The sequence below is a fragment of the Aureobasidium pullulans genome (genome assembly GCF_000721785.1).
Source record: "Aureobasidium pullulans EXF-150 unplaced genomic scaffold scaffold_2, whole genome shotgun sequence".
In the NCBI taxonomy this organism is placed as follows: Eukaryota; Fungi; Ascomycota; class Dothideomycetes; order Dothideales; family Saccotheciaceae; genus Aureobasidium; species Aureobasidium pullulans.
This window is the reverse complement of record NW_021941022.1, coordinates 1,061,063-1,077,946: the sequence shown is the minus strand read 5'-3', so window position 1 is coordinate 1,077,946 and position 16,884 is coordinate 1,061,063. Positions and strand designations below refer to the sequence as shown.

Genomic DNA, 16,884 nt, shown 5'->3' with positions numbered 1-16,884 from the left:
GCGCCATGCTCCCTGCTGTCTGTTCCATCTCTTTTCCCTAGAACCTCGACCTAATGCGAGGTACCGTTCCAGTGATGTCCTGCTGCGCTTGGTGCCAGAGTAGGGTAGTTCTTGATCACGTACGACGTATGCCACATCCCATTGTCGTAATATGATTCTGACTTTGTGGATGTTGCTGCTGCAGGAACCACTGTCTGCGTCTGCACCACGACCAATGTCGACACCGGTGCTTCGGACGACGACCATGCCATGCTGGTGCTGCTCGCCGAACTTGTCGTCTGAGCGCCGCCAGATAGAGTCACTGTGACATAATCTGTGCTGAGTGCTCCTCCGGTCACTTCGTACACCACAGAGTTGATCGATACTTGTGGCGTCGCCGTCATGCTACCTGTCGACAAGACATGGCTCGTTGCTGTGCTGCTCTTGACTGTATGGGTCGCTGAATCTTGTCCAGATGGTAGGGTTGACTTTGTTGAGGACTGAATCTCTGAAGATGTTGACGAAGATGGTGTCGCTGAGGATATCGCTGTTGCTGAAGGCGACGCTTGCGAAGATGGCGAAGATGGAGAAGATGATGGTGATGATGATTGTGATGTCGAGGATGGTGGAGAGGATGATAGCGACAAGGCAGATTTCGAAGGTTGTACTGGTGTCGAGGACGCTGTGGAGCGAAGGCTCGATGTTGTGGGAACAGCAGTCGACACTTCAGTCACAGTCTTGACTGACACTGTGGTGGGTGCGAGTGACGACTCGGTCACAGTCTTGTATACAGTCTGCGATACAGTCGTAGGTGCCTCTGACTCTACAACAGTAGATACTACGGTTGTTTGTGCTGCCGCAGTGCTTGTCGGTGCAGAACCGCCGTCGACGTTGACCACTGCATAACTCACTGCAGGTCTTGGGAGAGCATGGATGCCAGTAGCAAGGCATGCAAAAGCAAGTGCGACCGAACGCATTATTACTCTTTGGGGAGTGTGATGAAGGGTGTGGTTTGGAGTGAGAGAGAAGAAAAGCGGAGGGAAGTCTTGAGGGTGGGTGGGTTGATCGTGCGGGAGACGACGAAGAGGACAGAAGAGGCAGGGCAGAGATTCAAATCTGAAAACTTAGCTTGGTTGGAGTGTATGATCAAGTGGGTCTGCATGCTAGCCTGCTGATGACTGCTTTAATATGTTGGTGGGCATAGAGATGGCTGGTATCTTGGTGGCTGGGAGGAGGTTGGGTGGCCGTTGGAAACAAATGCCATGGAAACCGAGCAACATTCCAACTGGCTTGGCCTTCAATACGCCGTGGACGTTACACCGTCCGGCATATCGTTCACAGCAAGAGACAAAGACGACATTGTCGTTGCCATGATAAAGGTAGTCATGCTACGTAGTTGAGCGTAGATCGAGTTCTCTTCTTCCAGGGTACACACGACGCCAGCGGTGCTTGGGCCGCATGAGCCACTGACCGACTTCCACCAAATTGCATACTGTATTTTGGACGTCGTTTTTCGAGGCTTGGATGATATCGAAATTTCCGCGTCTGTCTGCATTTTGGTTCTTTCTACAAATACTGGTATTTACATATCTACTCTCTCACGATCAAACTTGCCATTCCCATGCCAGTTCCAATACACATTGAGATGACGCCGATCTCTTGACCTTGTCTCTCCATCTCTGGCAGAAGAGTTGCAAGTTGTCTGGCTCCTGTAGCACCCAGAGGGTGACCCAAGGCGATTGCGCCTCCCTTGGGGTTCACCTTGTCTTCGGAGATGCCGAGTGTTCGGATACAGTGAATCGCTTGACTGGCGAACGCCTCGTTGATCTCCCAGATACCCACTTCTCCTGTAGAGATTCCAGTGTATTCAAGCAGCTTTGGAATGGCAATGGCAGGTCCAATACCCATCTCGTCGGGCTTGCAACCGACGACCTGCGTACCAGCCCACTTGCCGATGATGTTCTTCTCGAGACCGAGCTGGGTCGCTGTGCTTCTTCTCATCATCAGCGTAGCAGCTGCGCCATCAGATACTTGACTGCTGTTTCCAGCTGTTGCAGCACCATCGGGTTTGAAAGCTGGCTTCATGGCCTGAAGGCTTTCGGGTGTGCTCTTGGGTCGGATGCCATCGTCCTTGCTCACAGTAACCTCCTCCGTAACCTCTGGTGTCTCAGGGTTGGGGTGCGATTGTGTCTTGACAGGGACAATCTCACTGTCGAACAGTCCATCTCTTTGTGCTTTGGCCGCTTTCTGGTGTGAGTTGGCGGCAAAGGCATCCTGATCCGCTCTTGAGACTCCATATCTCTCGGCCACGTTCTCAGCTGTGAGACCCATAGACATGATACAATCCTTGGCGTCCTTGACGGATGTGTTCTTGAGTTCGTCCCAGAGCTGTGTGGGGATGGCTCGGCTGCCGTAGTTCCTCGTCATGCTCTCCATACCTCCTCCAATACCGATATCGATACTTCCAACGGCGATTGAATGGGCAATGCCTGTGATGGCTGCAAGACCACTAGAGCATGCTCTGTTGACCGTCTGGAAAGAAGCCGTCTCGGGAACGCCGACGTGCAATGCGGCCATCCTGCCAGCCTTGCTGCCACCGAGCTCGGAGAGAACATTGCCTATTTGGATGTCCTGAATCTTCGAAGGGTCTAGGTTTGGGTTGGCAGCAAGCGTAGCCTTGAGAACATGGGCGAGTAGTTCATGATCGTATGCATCCTTGAATCCTCCTTTCTTTGCGCGAGTGACTGGGGTTCGTAGTGCTGACAAAAAGACCACATCGTTGGGTTGCTTGGACAGAATGTTTTTGGCGCCTTTCTGGATGAAGCTAGACATGGTGAGGGGTGTGTTCCGGACGGATCAAGCGTAGGTTGGAGAAGAAGGAAGGTCGAACCAGGATAACAATCCAGGAAAACCTGATGCCGTCTTTGCCATGGCGTGAGTAGCTACTTGAACCTGGGGCCTCCTTGCGGGGAGAAGACGGATGCGTTCTTCGGCACTGAATCGGCTTCTTCGGCAGTCCTGTACGGCCTGTTGAGCATTGACGTCCCGATGGCTCACGGAGTCGGAACTTCAACTCGTTGGCAGCAAACAAACACAAAGAAATCTACATATCCCCTACGTGCATTGTATCACTCAAAGAACGTGTCTTTAACTTTGAGTCTCTAATAATCAGGACGCGGTTGAGAATCACTACATCTACCATGATCGGAGGTGAACACGACTTCCGTCAAGCAAGCCTTGTTGCCGTTCGACAGGTTCCGAGAGTCGGCTATGAAGCGGGACAGGGCAAGGTAGGACGGTACTTGAACAACGAAAATGAAACGGTCCCTTGATTCCACACTGACAGAGAAAAGCGCTAGGTATATACAATCGACGGTGATTGACTGTCTGCAAATTAAACGCCGAAAGGGAACAATCCGCCCACTACAAAGCCACACCTTTCTGTGCCTTAAATACCAAGAGAGAACTCAACACCGACGTCGATGTCACGGGCTGTTGCATGGATTAGAAATTTGAAGTTTAGCACAGGGAGGATAGCAACTTACCCATCTTGACAACCTTTGAGAACTGGACGGCCTTCTCGGCAGCGTTCTGGAGGTCATCGATGCTGAAAATCTTCAGGCCACTCTCGTTGATGAGCTTGTGGGCTGCTTCCATGTTGGTACCCTGGAGACGGGCAATGATGGGGATTCTAAGGTTCATGGATTGCACAACCTGGATGAGACCAGTGGCAATGGCGTCGCAGCGGACAATACCACCGAAAATGTTGACGAAGATAGCAGTAACCTTGGGGTCGCTAGTAATGAGCTCGAAGGCACTTCTGATGGCAGCGGGGGTAGCACCACCGCCAACGTCGAGGAAGTTGGCGGGCTGGCCTCCGTTGAGCTTGATAATGTCCATGGTGGCCATGGCAAGACCGGCACCGTTGACGAGGCAGCCAATGTCACCGTCAAGCTTGATGAAGTTCAAGCCAGACTCGGCGGCCTTGACCTCGTCGGCGTCCTCCTGGGTGGTGTCGCGCCACTCGAAGACGTCCTTTTGTCTGAAATCGGCGTTGTCGTCGAAGTTGAGCTTGGCATCCATGCAAAGAACCTGGTGGTCCGAGGTCTCGGAAAGAGGGTTAATCTCGATCTGGGTAGCGTCCTTCTCCATGAAGACCTTGTACAGCTTCTGGATGGTCAAGGCAGCGTCGTCGATGCACTGAGGGGAGAAGCCAAGCTGGGTAGCGATGGTCTTGGCCATGTCGTCGGTGACGCCCTGGTGGATGTCGACCTTTGTGGTGATGATGGCATCGGGGTTCTCCTTGGCGACAGCCTCAATGTCCATACCACCCTGCGAGGAAGCGACAATAACGGGGCCCTGGCTGGCTCTGTCCATGAGCACGGCAAGGTAGAACTCGCGGCGAGCGAACTTGCGCTCGACAATGTAGACCGAGTTGCAGATACGGCCCTTCTCGCCAGTCTGCTTTGTGATGAGCTTGTGTCCAATCATCTCGTTGGCGAGGATCGAGGCCTCCTTGGGCGAGTAGACGACTCTGACACCGCCCTTGAAGCCGTTGTCGAAGTGACCCTTGCCTCTACCTCCGGCAAGAACCTGGGCCTTGATGACCATGTCATCGCCAGCTGCGAGTAATCAGTGGGTGGACTTGTGAGTCGAGAGGGATTGTGGTGAAGGATACAGATGCTCTTAGCGACGCTCTCGGCCTCGGCAGCCGAGTGGGCAACATCACCCTTGGGAACGCCGATGCCGTAGGATTCGAGGAGCTTAGCGGAGCGGTACTCGTGGATGGAGAGGTTGCGTCTCTGCTGCATGACAGGCGCATTCTGTGTTGACAATCGGGTCAGTCGCGACGGCCCCCTGGCTGGCGAATCGGGGTCCCGGGACAAACCTTGACGGCCTTGAGCGCAGAGGCGGCTTGCCTGCTGCGGGCGAGCTTGAACATGGCGGATTTGTAGAGGGGAGAGGGCGGGTATAGAGCTTTCGTAAATCAAACCAAGGCTCAGCAAAGAGGCAGATGCAACTCTCTCTCCCGACAATCTTCGCGCCAAGCTTCGACCCCGTTGCTAACCGGCCCTGTCGGTTACTACCGCTTCGAGCGCCGCTGCCAAATCTTGTCGGGGCCCTCTTCAAGCATTTATTTGCCATCCAAGCGTGCCATCCATCATGCCCAAAGACAATACGCCTAGCGATGCCGATGTCATCTTCAACCGAGCGAATGTCGCGCTAGCCCGTAGCCAGCATCTGGTCCAATCGTGGCTTCCTCCCAAGCCCGCCCAAGACGTGGTCCAGTCGAAGACAGCACAGGAACTATTGAAGGAGGACGAGGAATTGTTCAAACCCACACCAGAGCTGTGAGCACTCTCGCTTCTTCTGCTGTAGAAAGAGATGGACTGAGAGCGTCTAGCCTTGGACTCGGCGCGTCCGCCCCGGATGCCGACTCGGACCCGCTGTTGAAGAAGAGACCCGGTGCAAACAATGACAGGTTGCTGGAGCAGCTGCTGGGAAAGAAAGCCGCCAGAGGCCATAGAGCTAGCTCGAAGCCCCAACCTGCCCCAAAGACACCCGTCACGCAAAAGACAGGTGCAGATCAGCTTGGAGCCGATGAAGATGATGACGAGGAAGGAAGGGCGAATATGGTTGCATCAAACTCCCTATTGAAGAGGAAAGGCTCCGCTCAATCCTCCACTCGCAAGACCGCTGCGACGTCTAAGAATCCTGACAAGGTGCGGGAGCCACCGTCAGATGAGGACGACGGTCCACCGCCAAACAAGAAGAGACCTGGATCCTATCTGGACCAACTCCTTGCCGAAAAGGCTAGCAAGAAGAACAGAAAACAGCAGAAGAGCTAGTTGGTGAATAGCTGCTAGTACTACCTTGAACGTTGTGTGATTGACTTGCTTCGCTCTGATGCCGTGAAATGGTGTGTTTGATTGTCTTGTGTGATTTGCGGGCAGTTGGTGACAGATGCTGGCGAAATTGACGAAGACCTTGTGTTGAACACTTTTACGTGACCTACCACGCTGCAGCTCGTCGTTGGGATTGGTAGGCAGGGCCGGATAGTCCTTGTTATGCTGTGTGGGAGCAAGGGTCCTGGTAATGGGGGTGACCCTGGTGATACCAACTCCGCAACAGCTGGCAGCAGTTGGTCAAGCTTGACACGAGCGCGCAACTGCCCCTTTCTACCTTTACTACACAAATTCCAAAGCAACCAAGATGGCTATTCGCAACAAGTATTCAGTGCTGCTGCCAACGTACAATGAGCGACGCAACCTACCAATCATCGCCTGGTTGCTCAATAGAACCTTCACCGAAAAGTAGTCGCTTCCCAGAAGCCCGGCACAAACAACATGTGATGCTGACTGGAACGCATAGCAACCTGGATTGGGAGCTCATCATCATTGACGACGCCTCGCCCGATGGCACACAAGAAATAGCAAAGCAACTCATCAAGGCTTACTCCCCAGAACGCATCAAGCTGCAACCGCGAGCTGGCAAGCTGGGCCTCGGGACTGCCTATGTTCACGGCTTGCAATACGTTACTGGCAACTTTGTCATCATCATGGACGCCGACTTCAGCCACCACCCAAAGTTCATCCCTCAAATGATCAAGAAACAAAGCGAGAACGGCGCCGACTACGACATTGTCACTGGAACCCGCTACGCGGGAGATGGAGGTGTCTACGGCTGGGATCTGAAGAGAAAGTTCGTCAGCAGAGGCGCCAACTTGTTCGCCGACACTCTGCTCAGACCAGGTGTCAGCGACTTGACTGGCAGTTTCAGACTCTACAAGAAAGCCGTCTTGCAAGAGGTCATTCGCAAGACCGAGAGCAAAGGCTACAGTTTCCAAATGGAGATGATGGTCAGAGCAAAGGCCATGGGCTTTAAGGTTGCCGAAGTACCCATTAGCTTTGTGGACCGCTTGTACGGAGACTCGAAGATCGGTTCCAACGAGATCACGGCATACGCAAAGAGCGTCATCTCGCTGTGGGTCAAGGTCTAAGTGAGTAACAAGGCCAATCTGTATTCAGCTGGCGTTTGGAGCACTTCGAGCTGTATGGAAAATAAGGGTACCAAGTTTCAGCTTCTCTTCAACCTTTTGTTTTCTTCAAAGAGGTTTCAGCTTTCACACTAATTTCATTCAAATGAACTTGATCTTTTGGTTCAACAACTGCTAAAGCTTTCCCACTGAACCAAACGCCTTTGATTGCTCTATATGTACCACTTTGGCCGTACATGATGAGTCTGCGCAGCTCGTGGCCCGTGGTAAGTACACTATGAGGCACACGGCAGATCATCAATTGGCGTCTTGACATCCATCTCGAAAACGCAGAGTCCAGTCCGAAATAGGCGTTATCTCTGGTGAGAATCACTTCGTCATGCAAGACACAATGGGCTCTCAATGGATGTTTGCTCCTGCTCGAAGAGGACTCTGCGTTCTGACAAGCGAAGGCCTCCTCCAGCCAACCTTGCAGTGGCACCTTCCATTCCTCAGGAGTTTGTACTAACTACAACAATCTTCTAACTTCGAACCATCTTGTCATTCAACCACACTGCAAACGACCCATCATCAACGCTCGCAGAAAATTGGATGTAACGTGCCATTGCCGCGCTCTTGGGGAACGGACAATGGACAACCAAAGGCTCAACGTTGCAATTAGCCAGCCCTTTGATAGTCAGGAGACCATCCATCCATTCCATGCCTTCGGTACCCTTGAGGACGTCAAAATGCTCGAGATTCAAAGCAGGAATCATATCCCAGCCGTCTGGACCTGGTCTTCCACAAACAATACCGAGTGACAAGGATTTCAGACCGCCAAGTCGTCCAAGCCACTCCATGGCAATGGCCCATTCCGCTTTCGAATACTCTTTCTCGTAGGGCAAGGCACGCTTGACAAGTCGTACTGATCGTATGCAATTGCGAGCGAATGGCGTCAGGTCGGAGAGGAAAGCCACAAGCGATTCAATGTGCAGATCGAAGTCGAAGACATGGCTTGAAAACAGAAGCTCAGAGGCTTCGGCGTAGATTTGCATGTTCGCTCGCAACAGAGAGGTATGGATGCCGGTATTGCTCAAGGCAAAGTATGTCGTTGGGACACACCCAGGGCGCATGCCACCGGAGCGAACGATAAAGGCACTGCGGACATGTACGGGAGAACGCGACTTGTAGTTGGCTGGATCTTCAGCCCGGATGCAAAGAGTGAGTGCGTCGGGCTCTGGGACGTCTACTGTGTGGTGGCCACCATGATAGTCTATCGAGATAGGGAGGAAAGCGGGCTTGGCGATTGAAAAGGTACAGTGAGGATCGTGAAGTAGTAGTCTGCTGTAGATATCGAGCCTCAATTCTGGAGGCAATCTGAGAAAGGGAGATTTGGGCTCAGAAACTACCATGGTGATTGAGCGAGATCAGGAAACAGAGACAGATTTGCTCAACCGAAGAGACACCAGTCAGTTTAAGTAGTGTCAGGGTACATGGCTAAGCGTATCCGGAGCCCCTAAAAGTAAAGCCCATTGACACAGTGCCAAAGACGCTGAATTGGCGGTCTTTGTAACTACTTCCCCTGCCGAAAGGGAAAAAAAAATGACGATACCTTGGTGGTAAACGCATCATGCCGACCCTGCGCAAAAAGCGGATCGGCCCGGGGATCGGTGCATGCATCCATTATTCACTCTTAGAGATAGCAAGCATGAGTGTTACCCTTCGATTCACCATGATGTTCTGCAAAGGACGCTTAATTGTTACATCGATGTCTCTAGGTCGACATGGCCACAAATCCGTATTGAAGTAATAGCAAGGAAACCGTGCGTTGGTCAAGAGTCATGTCAATCGTGGTACAACACTGACACGAACCACTCGAATTGTTGGGATGCGAGTCAATAACCTTTTTGCGAGAGATAAGAAGACAAGCAACCGAGTAGTTGGCCCACGAGATGTGCGCTGAATACAACAGTCTACGCAATTGTCAGAGGAACAACACTACGGTATAGGTCTTTGCAACAGTGACCTCTGAGGAGAGGAAAGCCAGTCAATCACATCCACCATATCATTACAGGCCGCAAGTCCTACCCTCTCTCTTTTCGTAGTTGTGCTACCCAGCATCTCGGTAAGATGGTGCACCACCAACTCGTGCCTCATGCTACCCTGAACAGCATAGTGTACGAATTGAGATACAGCCTCGATTGGCGTCTTGTCGAAACCTGCAAAGAGGGTCGGGTTCTCCAAGAGTCCGCGAGCTGCCATGACGCCGTCAACGCCAGTCTCCTTGGCTATCCGATGGGCGTCTTCCAGAGAGTATACATCGCCGTTTGCTAGGACTGGCAATGTAGTTTGTGCTCTGAGCATTTTAATGGCCTCGAAGTTTGGTGGTGTACTCGAGCGCTGATTGCGAAGACGTCCGCTAATTCTTGTTAGCAAAGTACAGAAGACGCAAATACGCCAGACACGTACTGAATAGTGATGTAGTCCACGCCTGAGGCCTCTACAACTTTGATGAACTTGATAGTTTCGCTGTGGAATCTGATCAGCCAAAGTCAGACAGATGGTGATGGCCAAAGATACTTTAGATCTTGGTGGATTCGAATTTTGCATGACACAGTCTTGCCAGGTCCGATCCTTTGCTTTGCCTCTTTCATCATTGCAGCGACTTTGTTTGGATTACCCATCATGCTGCAGCCGATTCCTTCTTTCATAGCCCATGATTGTGGGCATCCGCAATTGAGATCAACACCATTGACCCAAGGCCCAATCATCTCTGCAGCGCGTCCAAATTCGATTGGATCGTTCGATGCGAATTGGGCGATTACGGGGCCCTCGGTGGGGTTGGTACTGAAATCTGAAGAACGTGCCACTGGATGACGGATGAACCTGGGTGATGAAATGAGTAATCCATGTCTACAGGATCGTTTTGTCTTTCCTCATAGGTGAATCATAGAGAGGGAAATAACAAGAAGAAGAGAAAGAAACAAGATAGAAAGCACAGGGAGTACCTACTCATGGGCCAGGATCATGGGTGTATACGTAAGGTCAACCTTGTAGTCTTGGACAAGCAGCCTGAAGGGAAGTTTACTATAGCTGTGCAAATAGGCGGATAATTAGTGAAAGACAACAAACTTCACCTATCCGTTCCCTTACCGGACCATAGGACCAGATACTCAGGAGTCCGTGAGCTTAACCCGATGAATGTGTTTCTATTCGGTATGCTTACCATATAGAGGCCTGCCTTCGGCTTTTGCTTTATCGAAAAGACTTAGAGGACTGAGAACCGAGTGGTTAGTCAAACGAACGACATGAACAGTATGACTGCGCTCACTGGATCTCACGAGGCATCTTCATGTTACCGTCGGCCATGATTGAAAATTTTTGGTTGCTCCTTGAGCGTATCCAAATAATATGATGGATGGATGTGAGAGCGGAAAAGATGGTAAGAGATGGCTTACGTAAGCAGAATTTGCATCACATAAAAAGACCAAGATGGATTTCACGTTGTGTGAGGGAAAGTGGAGCGGGGTATCAAATCGTTAATGGTACAAGTATGGGATAATAATCTAAAGTACAGTACCTTCGTTAAGCAAGGCCCGGAACCACGGTCTCTTACGACCTCAGCAAAACCAAAAACGCCATCGCTTAATGCATGTTCAGTGAAGTCATGATATCGAGGTTGGCCAACTAGCCCTCTACCTCGCCTTCTTCGCTACCATGGCTCTCAACGGTGCGCGAGGGGGCGGCGTGGTTAAGAGCAGGATCGGTGGTTGTAGCAGACTCGGAAGTGCGTCTCTTTTTGACAGCTCGATCGTCGTGAGGCGGATCGAGGTGGTGTATTTTGCTTCCGTGGCTGCTCGTACTGGTATCTTGGTGTAGTATAGGAGCGGAGGGACTGGTGATGGCCTGTTCACTACTCAGCCTCGTGGCATCCCAGTCCGAATCTTGGCCGTCGAGACGTACATAGATAGTTTGCGAGCCCTCATGGCCAGGCTTGATGGGGACGTGTTCGTAGTTTGCAGCCATGTAGTTGCAGGCTTTCAAGATGTCGTCGAGCGAGACGTGTTGGACGTGCCACCACGGGCGGCCGTCTGAAGAATCGGGAAAAGCGACATTGCAGTAGCGGGCAGCTGAATATAGGGCGGCAGCAGCAATGGTATGACTCGAGCACAGCAGACAGAGCTGGGTGATGTTGCTATCGGTGACAAAGGCCCAGGCAGCATTGCGTAATTGCTTGTTGTGGTGAACGTGGTAGTACTTGAGCATTTCGTAGAGCTGTTTGTGAGGAGCTTCGATGGTGAGGTCGAAGCACAGCATCTCGAGCAGGACATCTTCGTTCAGCAGGATAGTATCGCGCCATTTCCAGAAGTCCTTGCTTTGCTCATCAATCAGTAGGTTGGGGTTCTTTTGGGCGACGCGACAGCAGGCGACAACCAGATCCTTCATCTTGCGACAGGACTCTTCGACTTTGGTGGCCAGGAACAGGGCGGTCGCGCCGAGAGTGTAATGGTGCAGAGCCTTTTGGTTGGGCCGGTCGACGAGGCTCACACGCATGAGGAAGCGATTGAAGAAGATGGCGGCCGTAGACAGGGTGAGTTCGGGCAGCTTGAGCATGATGCCGACCTGGCGGATGAAGTTGATGCCCTTCGCACGTATCTCCTTCTCCTTGTCGGCGGACATGCCATCTTGAACCGACGGCGTGTGCAATAGCTCTCGTTCGCTAAAGAGCCATTGCGCTTCGGCTTCGGCGAGTACACGATCCGGCGACTTTGGGCGCTGGCGAGCGGCGGGCTGATGGGAAGGGAGGTGATCGGTAGACGACGGCTGCGCTGAGGGCGGCATTTGAGCGACGCGATCGACGGACTGCCAGTGTCGAGGCGTGTGCGTGTGCGTGTGCGAGAGCGAGAGTGAGGTCGTGGTCGATGCGACGAGAAAGTACTCTTCCTGCGGCTCTTGTAGCCCTTGCACCTCTGTCGGACACGGCAAACTTGACTTCTCCATCTCCATCCAAACGCGCCCGTCACTCGGCCCGCCCCGCAGTCTGCCTGCCGGCTTGTTGCCAACCCACGTTCTTTATCGAATTCAACGCTTGCTTGTGCCTCGACTCTTGAGTTCAGGGTTGCCATCCGGTCTTTGGCTTCTGGACCCCACAATCTATCAAGTCTCAAGTCTCAAGTCTCTCTGCTTGCCGCGCTGTTTTTCCTCCTTCGATTTCATCCCAGCTACCAAACAACCAAATCCGCAATCATGCCCTCAGGTCAAGGCAGTAAGTGCTCCCACTCCCTAACTCTACTACATAGCTAACTCCTTCTCAGACGGCACTAAGCCCATCCACAGTGCGTACCGCCCTTCCCCTCCTGCTGACCACCACCCACCCTAACCTCATGCTCAATCTAGACAAGAAGCCCAAGAAGGCTGTCAAGGACGAGGACGAGGATGATGTCGCATTCAAAGCCAAGCAGGCTGCCGGTACCGCTCACTGATCCTCCATACACCAAGCTCGTCACCGCTGACATGTACCAGACAAGAAGGCCCGCGAGGAGATGGCCAAGAAGGCTGGCGGCAAAGGCCCTCTGAACACTGGCGGCCAGGGCATCAAGAAGAGTGGAAAGAAATGAGCACTTCGTCCGCATCTTTCTCCGGCGTTGGAAGGCTCGACACATACCCCTTTGTTACTTTTTTCCCTCAAACGAGCAATGACGACTTTTTTATCTCATGTCTCCTCGTTTCTTCCCCCCTGTGTGCAAGGCTTTGTCACATTCGCCATCCCCCTGCCAACATTCATCGATACATTAAGGTTACAGACATGCATAATGGGCTTCCTTCTCTTGTGATCATCTACAGAGACGAGTTATCAATACCCTCTCGCCTGACATGGCTCTGATCCGAGGCCAATCGTGCATTTCAACAGCTACAAGTCTGCCACAACTCAGCACTTGGGAGGTTATGACATTCGGTCAAGATGAACAGGCTTCAGTCCTTTGTGCATTCTTAGAGGTAGCACTGAGTAGTGGCTAAGCTTCTTCCTGAGCCAGGAAATCCCATGCATCTGGTACCATCTTCGAGTCTCTACCATTACATGCTCCCTTCAATCTGTGACGCGTCGAAGCCATAGCCCCGTACTACCGCCTGCCTCCTCGGCCTTTGCTCTGGCTCTGCTCAACAGTCTTCCAACTTCGAACAACTCCTTTTGTACTTCGTCCTGCCTGGTGTGGACTTCGCCCATCTTCTTGCGGTTCTCGCGCCGCATCTTCTCCGAGACGTCAATTGGGCTAGCCATCTCCACCTTCGCCAACTCCTTCAGCAGCTTTTGCATGTTTGTTTTCTGTAATTCTAGCGACTCCAGGCGTGACATCAGCTCGTCGATGTGGTCTCCTTGATGTCTCGTCTTTGGTGGTTGGGGTAGAGCTTTGTCCCTTGCTGCTTCTGGCAAATCTTGCACGTCGCCCATGCTATCGTGTCTTTTTGGGGGTGCTGCTTCTTTTCCTGGCACAGGACGTCTTCTTGACATGATGGAGCTGGGGTATGTGCGAGGCGGACTAGAAGGGGGGGTTTCTTGTCGATACGTCGTCGCTGTGCTTGCTGTCGTCCAACTGAATCGACTGTCCGGTATTTGTTCGATGTACGACGTGGTAGGTGAAACACTGCGTTCCGTCTCTGCATAGGTCGTCCAGCTGAAGTGACTCGTCGACGGTTCAATAGTCCTCTGAGTGACGGTTCTTGTGCTGTCGGTCGAACTTCGATTGGCTTCTGTGGGGTTGTCTAGATCTCGATGCTGGGGCTTGCTCAATGAAACTTCCGTGAGGGATGTCGTCTCGTCTGCGAGGTCAAAAGGCGGCAGCTGCGGGACCGGCACCTTTTTCACAATCCTCAATGGCGGTATTGTCGACTTCGTTGTCTCTGTTTCGTCGTAGATGCTTGAAGCAACTGAACCACGCACGTTCCGTGTCTCTGCTTGCGACAGAGCCAATGAGCTCATGCTACTGCTGATACTGAGGCTAGATCCATCGCGGCGCAAGCCTGAGCCGTCTTTCACTGCAGTGTATAGAGATGGCCGTCTTGAATCGCAGTGAGCACCAGCTGATGCAGAACGACTCCCAAATGCTTCCCTGCTGAATTTGGCCGCTTTCTCGATCAAAGACGATTTCTTCGGCCTGCCCCCTGATATGGAGACTTGCACGCCGTATCTTGAGTCTCCCCGAGGTCGGTCGAAGGAGTGTAGCGCGCTTTTCACAGACGATGAGTTCGACATCAGAGGCTGCTGCAAGGCACAAATTATTGTGTTGTACGGTTTCAAATCGAGGACACAACGATCGTGGAAGGTGCCAGTGGAATTCTCTGCGTCGCATGTCAGTAATTGTTGACCGTTGTAACGCACAGTGCTTTCCAGAAATAAAGTCAGGACCGAAGAGAGCTGGTAGTACATGTCCGCTCTCTGTGTCTTTTTGCAGCCATATGTCAAGCCATCATGGTGTACAAACCCTGTAAGAACAAGGCTGAAGTATGTTCGAAGATATCACCAGCGATGGATTCTCAGGTAAGAATCCAAGTAAAGGCCGTCGTAGTGCACATTGCGCCAAGGAGGGAGAGCATTCAACTGTAGACCTTTACTTGATATCATGTCGTTGCCCAAAAGGCCTCAGTACAGCCACATGTCACAGCCAGCCACGGGAGGCAGACGAGGTACATGGCAGCGAGAACCGAGACCAGGACGCGCACCTTGTTCGAGGGGTTCTTGCCTCACAGGTAATCAGGTGAAAACGAACTTACTTTAGTAGACAAAAGCGTGAGTCGAGATTGACCGGCCGGCGGCATGTGTGTATGTAAGTTAGGAGGGAACGCGTAGGCGAACAATCTGCAAAGAAAGCACCAACAAATTTCGAGGGCGTGTTGTCGTTTGTTGGTCAAAAATCCTGACGTGAGAGCATGATGTTAAATGGTTCTAAAATCCGACAACCGCCATGTCTGTTGATTGCGCATGTCATGCAGGAGCTTCGTGTTTCATCTCGCCGGCGCGTTTCAGCTTTGGCCGGAGAATCCAGACGAGTGGGACGTATTGGACTTGCAATTTCGACTCTCTGCAACACGCCTACCATCCAGATATTGCAGTGCCTGTCACGAATCGCATTCAAGATGGACACTTTGACATCTAAGCTGCTACGCGCGATGGTTTGCATGCTTGAGATTGCAGAAACCCCCGAACATCTATTTGAGTATTCACCAAGTACTGATAGCGGCAGATCATGTACTTGTATGGCCAGACCAAAATAGAGATATTAATCGCAATCTGTTGGCCTTGACCAGCGGCCTGCTAGCCGACGAGCCAAGAATGAATCGGAATGGATCTGGGAAGGATTCTACTTCCGGTACATCGAAGGACGACATGGTTGTTGAAGCTCACAGGTAAGTGGCGTGGATGTGGAGGCACAGAGATGGCACCAGAGTCGAGCCCTCATACCGTAATCAATAGCCGTCAAAAGGCACCAACCACTTTTTGGGTCTTGATGGGGTTTCCATAAGGCGTCGAAAAGAAGTGCCGCCCTCAGTGGACATGTATCTAATCATCAGAAGCATCCTTCAGTTTCATGAGTAGGTCTGAAGGCCTACCCACAAGGTGAGTTTGGTGGAAAGGCAATTCGTTCAGCTGCGTCTACGTTCGGTCGAAGGTCAAAGAAGAAGAGACAAGATGGCGTTGCCTTCTCCACTGCGAAGTCGTGAAGCGGTTGGTGGAAGCTTTCCCCACAATCAGGTCATCCCGTCAGCTTCACTCTTCCGTCTTTCCACAACGGTTTCAACAGAGCCATCGAATTGACACACGAGACAGAGAGCCATGGCCGACGGTATGTACACTACTTGCAATAGACTCTAGCCAGGATGCTGACACGAGATAGAAGTTTCACCGCCCCCGGCGACCGAAGTGTACGTTCATCACACAGAACCGTCGAACGCAAACTGAGAGCAGATCAGTGCATCAATCGCGACGCCCATCAACCTCATACTCATTGCACTCTTCATGATCCTGGCATACTACCGCCTCACACCAAAGACCGCACCTACTCTACCAACTCCGCCAGCCCCAACAGTCTTCAAGACCTTTACACCACCCGACCTTGAGCCCTACAATGGACGCAATAACATGCCCGTATATCTCGCTGTCCGCGGCAGAGTCTTTGACGTCACCCCTGGACGCAACTTCTATGGGCCGGGGGGTCCTTACGCCAACTTTGCTGGACGCGACGCAAGCAGAGGCCTGGCCTGTGGCAGTTTCGATGAGGACATGCTTACCAAAGACCTCAATGCTCCTCTCGATACTCTGTCAGACTTGGGCGATGAAGAGATGGAGGCACTGAGAGGATGGGAGGAGAGATTTTCCGAGAAGTATCTGGTCGTTGGCAAACTTGTTCCTGTGGATAGTGTCGAAGCCAAGGATGCCACCCTTGTGGAAAAACTCTGATCGACTAAGACACAGTTCATATGCCATACAACAGTGGGGTCTGGATTTCATGGGAATGTGCCGTTTCGCATCATGACCAAATACATGCGAACGGGACCCAAATCCACTTCACCCAAGTCGGCTTTGCGACAGCAATATCGTAATCTTGCTCTATCCTTCACAATCCTAGCTCTGTTCGTGTTCGATCAACAAGCATCATGTTGCAGAGCAAGAATCGAGCAAAGAACACGGGGATCAAGCCAGTGGTAGGGCATCTGTAGATACAAGTCAGACGCGTGGAAGGCAACCTGTAAATGATTCGTAGATGATCTGACAAAGCAAAGTGCCAAAGCAATCCAAGAAAAACGAGGAGTTTGAACTATTGATAGCATTCTGTAGCAGTGCAAAAGTGCATATGTTTGTCCAAAAAGTATTGCCAAGGCGTGCACAGAAGATGGAGCAAGATGCAGCGTCGACGCTGCAACATTTCATGAGG

The 16,884-nt window shown here is 51.9% G+C and overlaps 11 protein-coding genes across 11 annotated transcripts; 4 read left to right on the top strand and 7 right to left on the bottom strand.

Annotated features, from left to right (window-relative positions):
* Window positions 1-7: 7 nt before the first annotated feature.
* M438DRAFT_342181 (uncharacterized protein) lies at window positions 8-1,307 on the bottom strand. Its single transcript, XM_029904687.1, has one exon. It carries the CDS (start codon window positions 954-956, stop codon window positions 51-53), a length of 906 nt encoding a protein of 301 aa, XP_029764792.1. The 5' UTR covers window positions 957-1,307; the 3' UTR covers window positions 8-50.
* A 185-nt stretch (window positions 1,308-1,492) lies between these two features.
* On the bottom strand, window positions 1,493-2,952 carry M438DRAFT_342180 (beta ketoadipyl CoA thiolase, TH2). Its single transcript, XM_029904686.1, has one exon. The coding sequence runs from the start codon at window positions 2,809-2,811 to the stop codon at window positions 1,570-1,572; it is 1,242 nt and encodes a 413-aa protein (XP_029764791.1). The 5' UTR covers window positions 2,812-2,952; the 3' UTR covers window positions 1,493-1,569.
* A 115-nt stretch (window positions 2,953-3,067) lies between these two features.
* On the bottom strand, window positions 3,068-4,942 carry M438DRAFT_311043 (succinyl-CoA ligase-like protein subunit beta). The gene is made up of 4 exons (XM_029902448.1): window positions 4,868-4,942; window positions 4,658-4,802; window positions 3,525-4,601; window positions 3,068-3,471 (listed from the first exon to the last, which is right to left on the bottom strand). The coding sequence occupies exons 1-4, from the start codon at window positions 4,919-4,921 to the stop codon at window positions 3,428-3,430; spliced, it is 1,320 nt and encodes a 439-aa protein (XP_029764790.1). The 5' UTR covers window positions 4,922-4,942; the 3' UTR covers window positions 3,068-3,427.
* Window positions 4,943-5,142: 200 nt separating this feature from the next.
* Window positions 5,143-5,876, top strand: M438DRAFT_361914 (uncharacterized protein; the record flags this gene model as incomplete). Its single annotated transcript, XM_029907543.1, has 2 exons — window positions 5,143-5,330; window positions 5,384-5,876. 2 exons carry the CDS (start codon window positions 5,143-5,145, stop codon window positions 5,826-5,828), a joined length of 633 nt encoding a protein of 210 aa, XP_029764789.1. The 3' UTR covers window positions 5,829-5,876.
* Window positions 5,877-6,192: 316 nt separating this feature from the next.
* M438DRAFT_331496 (dolichol-phosphate mannosyltransferase) lies at window positions 6,193-6,979 on the top strand (the record flags this gene model as incomplete). The annotated part of the gene is made up of 2 exons (XM_029903413.1): window positions 6,193-6,293; window positions 6,352-6,979. The coding sequence occupies 2 exons, from the start codon at window positions 6,193-6,195 to the stop codon at window positions 6,977-6,979; spliced, it is 729 nt and encodes a 242-aa protein (XP_029764788.1).
* Window positions 6,980-7,178: 199 nt separating this feature from the next.
* M438DRAFT_342176 (uncharacterized protein) lies at window positions 7,179-8,513 on the bottom strand. The gene has a single exon (XM_029904685.1). It carries the CDS (start codon window positions 8,365-8,367, stop codon window positions 7,498-7,500), a length of 870 nt encoding a protein of 289 aa, XP_029764787.1. The 5' UTR covers window positions 8,368-8,513; the 3' UTR covers window positions 7,179-7,497.
* Window positions 8,514-8,727: 214 nt separating this feature from the next.
* M438DRAFT_342174 (tRNA-dihydrouridine synthase) lies at window positions 8,728-10,354 on the bottom strand. The gene is made up of 7 exons (XM_029904684.1): window positions 10,287-10,354; window positions 10,182-10,231; window positions 10,109-10,127; window positions 9,968-10,048; window positions 9,536-9,841; window positions 9,425-9,484; window positions 8,728-9,374 (listed from the first exon to the last, which is right to left on the bottom strand). The coding sequence occupies exons 1-7, from the start codon at window positions 10,322-10,324 to the stop codon at window positions 8,954-8,956; spliced, it is 975 nt and encodes a 324-aa protein (XP_029764786.1). The 5' UTR covers window positions 10,325-10,354; the 3' UTR covers window positions 8,728-8,953.
* Window positions 10,355-10,642: 288 nt separating this feature from the next.
* On the bottom strand, window positions 10,643-11,797 carry M438DRAFT_371484 (cyclin-like protein; the record flags this gene model as incomplete). The annotated part of the gene is made up of 2 exons (XM_029908267.1): window positions 10,643-10,861; window positions 10,919-11,797. The coding sequence occupies 2 exons, from the start codon at window positions 11,795-11,797 to the stop codon at window positions 10,643-10,645; spliced, it is 1,098 nt and encodes a 365-aa protein (XP_029764785.1).
* Window positions 11,798-12,202: 405 nt separating this feature from the next.
* Window positions 12,203-12,573, top strand: M438DRAFT_331492 (translation machinery associated TMA7; the record flags this gene model as incomplete). The annotated part of the gene is made up of 4 exons (XM_029903412.1): window positions 12,203-12,221; window positions 12,271-12,291; window positions 12,353-12,424; window positions 12,479-12,573. The coding sequence occupies 4 exons, from the start codon at window positions 12,203-12,205 to the stop codon at window positions 12,571-12,573; spliced, it is 207 nt and encodes a 68-aa protein (XP_029764784.1).
* A 470-nt stretch (window positions 12,574-13,043) lies between these two features.
* On the bottom strand, window positions 13,044-13,934 carry M438DRAFT_331491 (uncharacterized protein; the record flags this gene model as incomplete). The annotated part of the gene is made up of 1 exon (XM_029903411.1): window positions 13,044-13,934. The coding sequence occupies one exon, from the start codon at window positions 13,932-13,934 to the stop codon at window positions 13,044-13,046; it is 891 nt and encodes a 296-aa protein (XP_029764783.1).
* Window positions 13,935-15,738: 1,804 nt separating this feature from the next.
* M438DRAFT_342170 (cytochrome b5) lies at window positions 15,739-16,787 on the top strand. Its single transcript, XM_029904683.1, has 3 exons — window positions 15,739-15,795; window positions 15,847-15,874; window positions 15,923-16,787. Exons 1-3 carry the CDS (start codon window positions 15,786-15,788, stop codon window positions 16,407-16,409), a joined length of 525 nt encoding a protein of 174 aa, XP_029764782.1. The 5' UTR covers window positions 15,739-15,785; the 3' UTR covers window positions 16,410-16,787.
* Window positions 16,788-16,884: the final 97 nt, after the last annotated feature.

Coding starts and splice junctions, on each gene's coding strand:
- M438DRAFT_342170 (XM_029904683.1), top strand. Junction 15,875..15,922: donor CCGCCCCCGGCGACCGAAGT/GTACGTTCATCA, acceptor AGAGCAGATCAG/TGCATCAATCGCGACGCCCA.
- M438DRAFT_342174 (XM_029904684.1), bottom strand. CDS start 10,324: ATGGCCGACGGTAACATGAAGATGCCTCGTGAGATCCA. Junction 10,232..10,286: donor AAGATGCCTCGTGAGATCCA/GTGAGCGCAGTC, acceptor CTCGGTTCTCAG/TCCTCTAAGTCTTTTCGATA. Junction 9,375..9,424: donor GTGGACTACATCACTATTCA/GTACGTGTCTGG, acceptor AACAAGAATTAG/CGGACGTCTTCGCAATCAGC.
- M438DRAFT_342176 (XM_029904685.1), bottom strand. CDS start 8,367: ATGGTAGTTTCTGAGCCCAAATCTCCCTTTCTCAGATTGCCTCCAGAA.
- M438DRAFT_342181 (XM_029904687.1), bottom strand. CDS start 956: ATGCGTTCGGTCGCACTTGCTTTTGCATGCCTTGCTACTGGCATCCAT.
- M438DRAFT_342180 (XM_029904686.1), bottom strand. CDS start 2,811: ATGTCTAGCTTCATCCAGAAAGGCGCCAAAAACATTCTGTCCAAGCAA.
- M438DRAFT_311043 (XM_029902448.1), bottom strand. CDS start 4,921: ATGTTCAAGCTCGCCCGCAGCAGGCAAGCCGCCTCTGCGCTCAAGGCC. Junction 4,602..4,657: donor GAGCGTCGCTAAGAGCATCT/GTATCCTTCACC, acceptor GATTACTCGCAG/CTGGCGATGACATGGTCATC. Junction 3,472..3,524: donor CTCAAAGGTTGTCAAGATGG/GTAAGTTGCTAT, acceptor TCCATGCAACAG/CCCGTGACATCGACGTCGGT.